Genomic DNA, 10,580 nt, shown 5'->3' with positions numbered 1-10,580 from the left:
CTTTATCCTCTATTATCTCTCTCTATTCTATAATAGGGAAAGAACACCCAAACTCCAAAATTGATAAAATGTTAGAATACAAATTTAAATTAAATCAATATTTTTAGTTATGGTGTTTCAGCTGTAAATTGCAAAAGCATAACTAACAAACTACAGACGTGCATTCATGTAACTAAAGTTATAGTAATCAACATTTCACCAAAAATCTATTTCTATACATTTTTGGTGAAATGTTGGTTACTGTCACATACATATTAAAACAGATGAAAGTAAAAACAACAAGCAAATAGAAGATAAAAAGTTCTTAGTCACATGTATGTTAATAAAGATGAAAGTATAAACAAGCAAATGGAAGATAAAAAGTTTTCAAAACATTTTTCAGTTGTCTTAATCTAGAATGACAGAAATAAAAGATCAAAATAAAGTGAACTTTGTCAAATTCTTTAATATTTACATCGTCATTTTATGATACATAAAATGTGCACTTGACTCGCCAACCCCCTGCTTGCTCCCTTAGTGTTATGTACAAAATACTGGACAAAAATAGCATTAAATGGATATACCAAAAGAACCTGGAAAGTTTCTTTACTGAGACATAAATATGCTACCCAACAGACAACTGACTACCTAATAAAATTCTTTGAAGGTATCTGTTCTATTAGCCATTCATAAAAATAAATGTGATTAGAAATTATTAAAAAGGTATTGATCAAGAATTATATCAATTAAATAGCCATACAAAAATTAATCATCTACTAATAAACTAGAAAAAAAAAAAAAAAATTGATTTGCTTAAAGCTGCTTCAGTTCTCATTATTGCTGCAACTCGATACAAAGACTGGATGTTGGCATACTGATAGCATAGCTTTTGTGAATTTCTTGTCCTAATATTCCAGTCATCAATGTGAAGAGTGATTTATAATTCTATCCAAAGGCTGCAAATCTGTTCTTTCACAGCTTCCACAACAGCTTTACAGCATTGATGATTCCAACGTCAGTGTAGATGAAGTAGCAGAGACCTCCCAAGGTGAAGAAAGACAGAGCGTAGACTGCGCCCACGGCCAACTTCGGGATCACTTTGCCGAATATGCTTGGGCGCACGTAGTCCACAACAATGGCCTCAATTCCCCTGGAACATTGGAGCCTTTGTTTAAGTCTGTAATACTTATATGACTTCCCCTCCAACAGGTTTTTTTTCTTTTTGAAAATACGAGCTGCAAAATTATTAGAGCAATACTTCTCAAAAGCAATCTTAACAGCAAAAGTGATAATAAACCGCATTTACCAGTGAGAGTGAACAGTCATAGTGAGTGCCAGGAAGTACTCTGCTGAGGGAGTGGGCCACACTGCTGCAACGGGGATGGCACCCATCAGAATGACAGAGAGGATGCGCTCTGCGGTCCAGTGTAACACGTGATCATGGCCGGCCTGTTCAATCTCTGGGGCTCCCTTGGTCACGGGGGAAACACTGAAGTGCTTGGCCTGGTGGGAAAATTCACTTACATCAAAGTTTGCAGTAATCTCTCCTCAAATTCCACGTCTCTTCCTTTTCTGTTTAAGATTTATTATTTCCCAGTTAATCACAGCAACTATCACACAAAACCAAAGTAAGGGCAATACCTGGTATGGAACAACAGCTTGACAAGTTCTCTGTGTCGTGGCAACTGAGAGGGCTGCAGGTGCACGGTACAAGCCATTTAATCGCAGCGCACCAAACCGACTGCTAACAGAGCCTGAAACAAAGCAGCAAGATATTAATTTTCCTTTACTCCAACATTTGTGATTTACAATAAAGGAAGGTACAGTTCTGGAAAAATGCTAATTTTATCTGTGGTACCATACTTTTTTCTCTTTTTAACAGGAGAGAGAGTGAAACTTGATATTTACTCTAACCTTCTTATTTGTAGTCAAACTAAACAGTTCATGCTTTGACTATATGTACAAAACATACACGGTATTCATCATGGTCATTGTGAAATCAAAATTTACAAAAATCTGGATTCAGTTTTAAACATAGATCAAGATATATTCTGAAAAAAGACTGCTCATATCTGCAGACAGAGGTAGTACATTTTTCAGGACTACCTCCAGTGGCCCAATAAATTTGTCTCCAATGACATAGGCCTAATTTCAATATGACAACACTAATTTTTGCTTTACTATTTGCAAGATGGTTGTCAATGTAACTGGAATAACATTTTTACATAAAAAGTCAGAATCCCTTCTTCATTAACCCAATATCTTCGGGTTGTTGACATTTCCCCATTTGTGCCAGGCACCAGGCACATTCAGTAGTTTGTCAGCAATAAAAGGCACCTAAAAGGTTATATTCTTATATAATTTTGAAAAATATAAATATGTTGAAGGATCACCTTCACCTTAAATACTTTTGCTTAAAAGTTTAACCATACAAATGATGCCGCTACTATAGGAGAAAAACAAGCTCCGTTCGATAAGTGAATGGCACGGAGAGGGCCGTGATGCGATGGCACCACTGTCCACAAACAGCCATGGCATCATAGGTGATGCCACCTGTGGACAAAGGGTCAAGAAAAAACTTAATTCTATACACATACCGAAGTCCTGGCCCGGTGACCTTATATGACTGCAAATTATTTTTAAGTAGAAAAGGCTTTCCCATGATTAATTGGCCGTGACTCTTGACATGTGATTTGATTCATCTTTTTATATTTTATAGCCTTATTGTCTGTTTTATTCACCAATATATTTTCCACTGAGTATCTACACTCAGTTTGAGGCCTATTCTTCAATTCAGTCCACCTCAAAACAGTGATTTTTCATTGCTTTCTTCTTGTGGGAGTTTCACTTAATTTGAATAATGCAATCTAAATATCTTTTAAAAATCAATGTGCTGACAAATATTACCTTTGGCTTTTGAACTACATCAGATTACAGTTAGAAAAAAATGTTGGGTTTTTAAAATCATTTGGATATAATAACACTACTTTTATCACAAGAAATCCATGATAAACAAACAAAGGTAAACTGCATATTCTGGGTTAACCACTACCTCATTGTTTTTTTTTTCCCCTCCTTTATTGTATCAAGGACTCTCTTTCCATTATCCCTATCTATTCATAACTTAACAATGCAGAATGAATGAAGAACCAACAGCAAATCTAAACGGATTTCATGAAACAATTTCTTATATTTATGGAAAATGCACAAAAACTACTTATCACCAGGAATACAGTAAGAAAAGCTTTGGTAGCTTGATTGATAATTTCGCGATTTCTGCCAATATCACCGGACATTAGTGGTTCAAATAAGGTCCAACTGAACATGAAAGAAAACTATGGATTACTGATGATGCTGATGATGATAATGATGCTGATGATGATAATAATAACATCACAACAAACATATAATCATTTCATAAAGCCAGATGACCACTGTGGCAGAGGGGCTAGACTATTTCACTGAATCTTCATATCAAGGACCTTATCTGTTTATATCACTATCTATTTATTTTTAGAACAGGTCTGGTGCATTTTGTGTGCGTGTGTGTGTGTGTGTGTGGGGGGGGGATCTCTTCCTCTATAGCTCTAACACTACATCATATGATTCCATGTGCATATCCCAAACTCTATACCTTTAAATCCCTATATAGCCTTCTCTCTACAACTAACAATCTATGTATCTATTTTTATATTTCTGTTGCATGAGAATCACAGAGTGAGTAAGACCTAAAATTTTAAAAATAAGTTGACAATCAAGTTTTAAGTCATCTAGGTCTTTATTTATGAAATGTCCTAAATTTCATGGACAGAAAAAAGTCTGGCTCCGACATTTTGTTTATGACTCCCCGTGAAAATGTTTTTGCAACTGATTTTTCTCTAAGACAGGTCTGGAGGTCCCACACTTGTAAGGACGGTTTTTAAATTGTCCTTACGAGATGCCAACAACAATAATGCAATTTCCCTAGTGTTGAAGATAATTCCGCATCAGTATTAAATTGGAAAACTTTCATGTTACTATTTTACTTATTGTCAAAGATTAATTGAGCTGTTTCTCTCATGTTTACTGCAGTACTCTCGTCAAAATATAAAATGGCCCCACATGCCTTGTCAGCTGAAGCAAACAACAAATGCAGAGGGTGCAATGCAATAAAAAGATATCAAAAAGGTAATATTACAAAAATCATATACAGTAGATTCATTACAATAATAAAATTTTATCAATACAATGGATTATTGTTACAAGGCCTTAGACAAAATCTCTAAGGGCAGTCTTCAGAGTGTCATACACAAATTCTATTATAACCTTGGAGTCAAGATTGTTTTTGGGACAGTCATCATGACAAGTCATAGACTTGTCATGATCATCACCCTGTCCTAAAACAGACAAAATCATTGGCATTATCATAGGGGCTATATAACTCCAGGGACATTTTCACTTTTCTTGCAAAATGATATGGAGTCTGAGTTTGGTGTCACAAATGTTTATATGTATCACAATCCTAACATTTAACCTTTCATTATTTAGTTGTTTGGTATCGGGAGCAATATCACATAAAATTATTAATTTTTAGCCAAGGAAAAAAATTGGCTGAGGGCAGGGCTGTTTTCATGAGGTTTTCTTTAGAGTCAAGGGTGATGGGGATGTCTTGCCCTGTGTGAATGAAACATTTGGAAAGACAAACAACTCAGTTGGACTTCATGCATAAATTCCACCAAGACGTAAAGGTGGAATGTATCATCTGTGAGCCATGCCTGGAATAGTGATGACTCCAAGGTGGACACTATTAACCGTATGCTGACTGAAAAGTGCTCACTTTAGTATTATTTTCTTTAATGTTTCTGTACATGGATGGCTCTGCCAGTGCTTGGCCACAGATGAGTCAATTAGTAGATCTTGTGACCTCACTTTTCCTTGAAATAGCAGGATTGTTTTTACTTTTACTTTTTTAAATAATGCTATCAAATATTGACACTGTTATTTTTATATACATTACAATTACTATATTGCTATTGACATTACTAACAGCAGTATTAAATACTAGAAAATATTATCCAAATCAATGAAAAGTGTAAACAGGTGAGGCAGGTAGTTCTTGTAACTGGCTCACTGGTAACTTAGTACTGGTGGAGTCATCTATATGTAAGAACAATTACTAAATTAAACACACATTGGGCTTGCAATATACGCACATGTCATCCCCGCGGCATGTGGTTAACAACTGCAGGAACCTATTCCTGCTCTTCTTGACCAGTGGTACAGGGTGTGTTGTGGAAGACTGAACATTATACAAATATAAAGAATCAACACAAATAACACGTTGCTACATCCATTTTCACAGAGAACTGTAGAGATAAAATATATATGTACCTGGAGAGATAAAACATGCCATTACAGTTACATACTCCCACCAATATTTCTTCTCCAGCTCTCTCTTTCTCTGGTTTATGCTGCTCAATCTTGCAAGTCACTACCCCTCTTGCTCATTTTAAACTATTATTAGACAGTAAATGTGTGAAAATGGTGAACATTAAATCAATGAATGAGTTAAGGTGGCTTGTTAAAGGTTCTGACAGAAGAAGATTTATTTAAAATAAAAAATCATTAACTGCACACTTTTCTTTTGCTTTACAAGTACATACAACAATAATTTAACAAACTACATTAATGGTGCTACAACTGTATACCTCTCACCCAGTGTGAAATCACCTTTATATAGCTTCACCCAGTGTAAAATCATCACTTGAGTTTACAATATGTGGTATGACCTATAATATGTACACCTTTATTTTAAGCTTTCCTGTCAGTCATATGTGCTTCCAAGAAAAGTTGGCACCATTAGTTGCCACTTTAACCAGTCTCTTCCTGAAGCTGGTCTCACAAACCAAAATGTGGTTTAATCACGCACACAAAATGTTGGTGCAACTTGCAGTTAAAAATTTATATCAATTTCACATTTGTAGTACTCTTTTCTAAAATCTGTTATATTTTTAAAGCCTGCCAAGAGTTCTTCCTAATTCTAACAACTACATCTCTTGTGGACTCTTTCTTTCCTTGAAATTATATCTGTACTGTTCTATCCAAATCAACTTGAAATCTGCTGTTTCCTGAGACAGAAATCTGCAATCTGAAGTCTATCCCAATAGTGAAATAAGTCAAGTGCTACGCAAAAACAGCAAATCTCACCTACATATATTCTAGCAAGACAATTCTAGCTTGTATTGGTTCACTATTTGACAATGCATTGTTAGACAGATTAAGACGTCTATCTTGCAAGAATATATACTGCAGTATGTATGCTTTTCCAAAGCACCAATAAGCCACATCCTGCATGAAGGCAGATTAAGTATAGAGTAATAATAATGATTTTACACCAAATAGTATCTATATTCTTTCTATGATGGACCAAACCCACATGCCAGATGGTAAGTATCCATGCCAAAAGTGGTTGAGTCTACTATATGATGTGTGCACTATGTAGTTTTAATGCTAACTGTAGAACAAACAATGGAATTGATAAGCTATTCATAAAAAAAAAAAAAAAAAAAAAAAAAAAAAAAGGTTTCTCATTATGGTATGGACAAAAAATTGCAGTCATCAGTACAAGAAATGATCTCCAGACATGACCACAACACCACACGTCAGTGCTCCCAAGTTTCATCTCTATCTTGCCGTGCATACTGCGGTGAAGATGTGTTGGGGTGTTGGGGTGTTGGAGGGAGAACCCCCCCCCCCCCATCAACCTTCCCCTCAGTCGGCATGGTCAGTCACAGCAACTTAGATTGATAAATAAATTTTGTGACATAGGTTTGGGGACTGTGAAGAATTACCAAAATAATTTGAGTATGTTTGTACTTCCTAAAGAAAGAAAAGAATGCAATGTAGAAAGACTTACCAACAAAATATCTTAAATTCTTAAAATGTACTAAATGAAGCATTGTGCCGTCTTAAAAGCCTTGAAGGAGCAATGCCATTTTGCAGTTATCAAATTCCTGTAACAAAGGATATTACAACTAAGAAAATATAGGAGTTCTTCAAGTTCCTGAATTAGCAAGTCATTTCCAGGCTGACACAAAGCAACACCATTTTATCTATTCATTCTATTTTATCATTTCTTTCTTTCTCTTTTCTGAGGAGGGGGGATGCCAATTTCTAATTCATAATGTATAGTATATCTTCAAACAAGGATGCTTTGTCCCCAGACCCCATCTTATCACTGTATTTCCCTATTGTGGGTTCTGCCTCCAGACTCCCACTTACTCGCTGCATGGCATTTGTCACGAACCTGTTTTCTTACTTTCTAAAGTTATTCCTTGCCTGCACAAATTATTTCATGCAAAAGTAAAGGTAGATTTTCCTTTTCCTTATACTGTTTTTAGATTTTCTCTATCTTAGTGCAGATGCAAATGTATACTAAAGTATTACATGTTACCCATATTTCTATTATCAATTTGCAAAGAAAATGCCATACATGAAGTGTCTTTATTTTTTGTCAATCTGTCCACTGCAGGTAAAGGTTACCGTACATCATATAGCCAGTGTGAATTTGACTTTGGTCTTGCACCGAAGATTTTCTCCTAAAATATTTTCTGTGCCATGTGCTCAGTTTTGTCTGCGCCTTCATCATATTAGTCAGATACAAAATTGCTTTGCACAATACTAGATTCACTCTACATAGGAATGCTTTGAATATGCAATATTGGCTTTAAAATGTGAATAGATGTTTTGATGACTAAACAATATGGCCAAACGAAATAGAAAGGGATAATGGCAAATAATGAATAAATGTTTTCCACACTCCAGAGTGCAAAATCATTGCAACAGCCTCTGCTTTTGTGCCATAGTGCTGCTCTAATATCAAGTTGCGTATTGCTCTACACCAAAGATCTTCCAAAAATAGGCCCACAGACTCACTCTGGCTGTGCGGCCGAGTGACACAAACTATACCACATACCAATGTGTAGGTTTGGCTAAGCCTACTATCATCTGTCAAGGACACACCCACCATGACTCAAGGGCTTGCCATGGCCACTGATTTCTCTGTACCAGCGATAGTAACATATTGCCATCGCATGCACTTTACCATCCAGACTGAACAGTATTTTTCTTGCGTGGGGAATATTACATTTCTTCATGCGAGGAAAACATAATTTTGTTTACATTTGTGCGGCAAGGTCAAAAAAATTTTATGCATGGAAGATGATTTAAAAAAGAACTAAGTGTGCATGGAAAGTTACCCGAGAACTATATTTGTGCGGACAGAAATTGACCAAATAATTTTAGCGCAAAGAATGTGTTCCCCGCGCAGACCAAACTCTGCAGTCTGGTTTACCATAATATGAGCTTATAGGCTTCCCTCACAACTTATAATCAAACAATGAAACAGTCTAAGCTGTATTGTCTCTGAACATGTATGGTGGAGGTATGTTTGCCTTTGCCAGAGCACGGTTGGAAAGGAGGCCATATTGATCATGGGTCAGACGCTCATATTCAGACACACTCTGGACATCTTTACCAGAGAGCCAAACCAGCATCCCAGACTGCAAAAATTATTTGGTCAAATTCTGTCCGCGCAAATGTAGTTCTTGGGCAATTTTCCGCACACTTGTTTCATAATCCATCTGCAGATCCGCCGTGCAACTGGAGACAAAATGATGTTTCCCGCGCATGAAAAAATGGGTAATTTTCTATATTACCTTCGCCACACTGATATCAACGATTTTGGTATCGTTGGATTACTCTCACTGTCCACATTCCAAATATGTAGGTTTTATTGCGCGGAAACCCCCCGCTAGCGGCAAACTTGGCCCCGATTGCAAGGGAGGGCATGGAAGGTTCTAGAGAAAATCGAGGTTAAATAACACTAATAATATAACCCACAGTGAAAATAACCACGGTTATTCATATGACTTTCCATTGCAGGGAAACAAAACCTCCACCACGTATTCCCGGCAGGCTAGAGCGTTACACAATTCTCGTTGATCGCGGAGCGGCGGACGCATTTACCTCGTCAGACCCAACATAGTGTCCAAGTTTGCCGCTAACAAGGGGTTTTCGCGCAATAAAACCTACATATTTGGATTGTACCGAGTGAGAGGAATCCAACGATACCAAAATCGTCAAAATTACTATATTACGTCCGCTGCTCTGACCGCCGCTCCGACATCGTCGCCCCCAATATAGTGCCCAAGTTTGCCGCTAACGGGGGGTTTCCGTGCAATAAAACCTATATATTTGGAATGTGGACAGTGAGAGGAATCCAACGATACCAAAATCGTCGATATCGGTGCGGCGAAGGTAATATAGAAAATTACCAAAAAATGTAATATTCCCCACACAAGAAAAATAATCTACAGTCTGGCCAGCACCTTGCAACAGAGCCACTGGTGATTCGCTGACAGGCACGAGATGTTGGTCCAGCTCTCTATTAAGGTGATCCGAGGTATCTCTGAATAGGAGCGTTAGTCACAAGGGGATACAATCTCGGGTTCAAGAATTACAGCCAAAAATCAAAATCAGACGATAATCTGTCCTCCTCTCTTAAACCCACTCAATAACCGATGTGACCCGAATTCCTTACATCACATCCAATAAAAATCCATAAATCAAGATAAAAATAGCTATATTCTGTTAAATGGGGTGCCACACGAGTCTGCAATGCAATCCGAGAGTGACATCGAGATGAAATATTGCATTTTCGAGGTTAATCTAGTTCGCCTTGGAGGTTGCGTCATAATTTGCCATCTTTTTCGTAAACAAATCCGGCAAAATTCAGCCAACGGGAGGAAAAGAGTTAATAAAAATATTGTTATTTCGACTTGATCTTCTTTTATACCTTTTATGAATATCCACTAGAGTTACGCACCTTTAAGGACGAGAATAAGAGTCGATTAATGAATGAAACACCTAAAAAAGTACTTACAGTTTTTGGAAAGAGCTCGGAGTGTGAGCAGAGCCGCCATGTTGATCCAGCTGTTACGTTGAGGACAACGAACGTATCTTTTCGTTAATTGCTCAAATATCTACTTTCTTTAACGACGAAAGATTGCTACTATTTTATCAATATTTCAAATTAATATGATTTTCTGTGTCAAATATCCTCTGAATAGATATTAGATCATTTTTCCTTGTACTTAGGATTTAAGAAATTGAAAAGGGATACCAATGTAAAGATATTTTATGATCGCCATAAATTATTTTTTCAATTTGTGCGTTTGGCATATACCGGAAGGCTGACGTTGGGTGGAAATTCAGCGATCATAGAGATAAATAACTGGACAATGTAATTAGGAATCATGACAGAAAACATACGTTTACGATAACATAAATTCTGACTAAATTTATTACTATCAATATGATAGATACAATACCTTTGCACATGTATTTGTATACATTTATACATACATACATGCATATATATATATATATATATATATATATATATATATATATATATATATATATATATATATATATATATATATATATATATATATTTATACATAGCGCGCGCGCGCGTGTATGTGTGTGTGTGTGTGAGAGAGAGAGAGAGAGTTAGCCCGCTTGTCCGTGCAGATGTGGCTGTTAATTTTGTGATGTAC

The 10,580-nt window shown here is 36.5% G+C and overlaps 1 protein-coding gene across 1 annotated transcript; it reads right to left on the bottom strand.

Annotated features, from left to right (window-relative positions):
• Positions 1 to 420: 420 nt before the first annotated feature.
• SdhD (succinate dehydrogenase, subunit D) lies at positions 421 to 9,997 on the bottom strand. Its single transcript, XM_027383126.2, has 4 exons — positions 9,902 to 9,997; positions 1,621 to 1,733; positions 1,286 to 1,482; positions 421 to 1,129 (listed from the first exon to the last, which is right to left on the bottom strand). Exons 1-4 carry the CDS (start codon positions 9,939 to 9,941, stop codon positions 952 to 954), a joined length of 528 nt encoding a protein of 175 aa, XP_027238927.1. The 5' UTR covers positions 9,942 to 9,997; the 3' UTR covers positions 421 to 951.
• Positions 9,998 to 10,580: the final 583 nt, after the last annotated feature.

The sequence above is a fragment of the Penaeus vannamei genome, chromosome 39 (genome assembly GCF_042767895.1).
Source record: "Penaeus vannamei isolate JL-2024 chromosome 39, ASM4276789v1, whole genome shotgun sequence".
In the NCBI taxonomy this organism is placed as follows: Eukaryota; Metazoa; Arthropoda; class Malacostraca; order Decapoda; family Penaeidae; genus Penaeus; species Penaeus vannamei.
The sequence above is the reverse complement of the archived record's forward strand: the minus strand, read 5'-3'. Positions and strand labels throughout refer to the sequence as shown.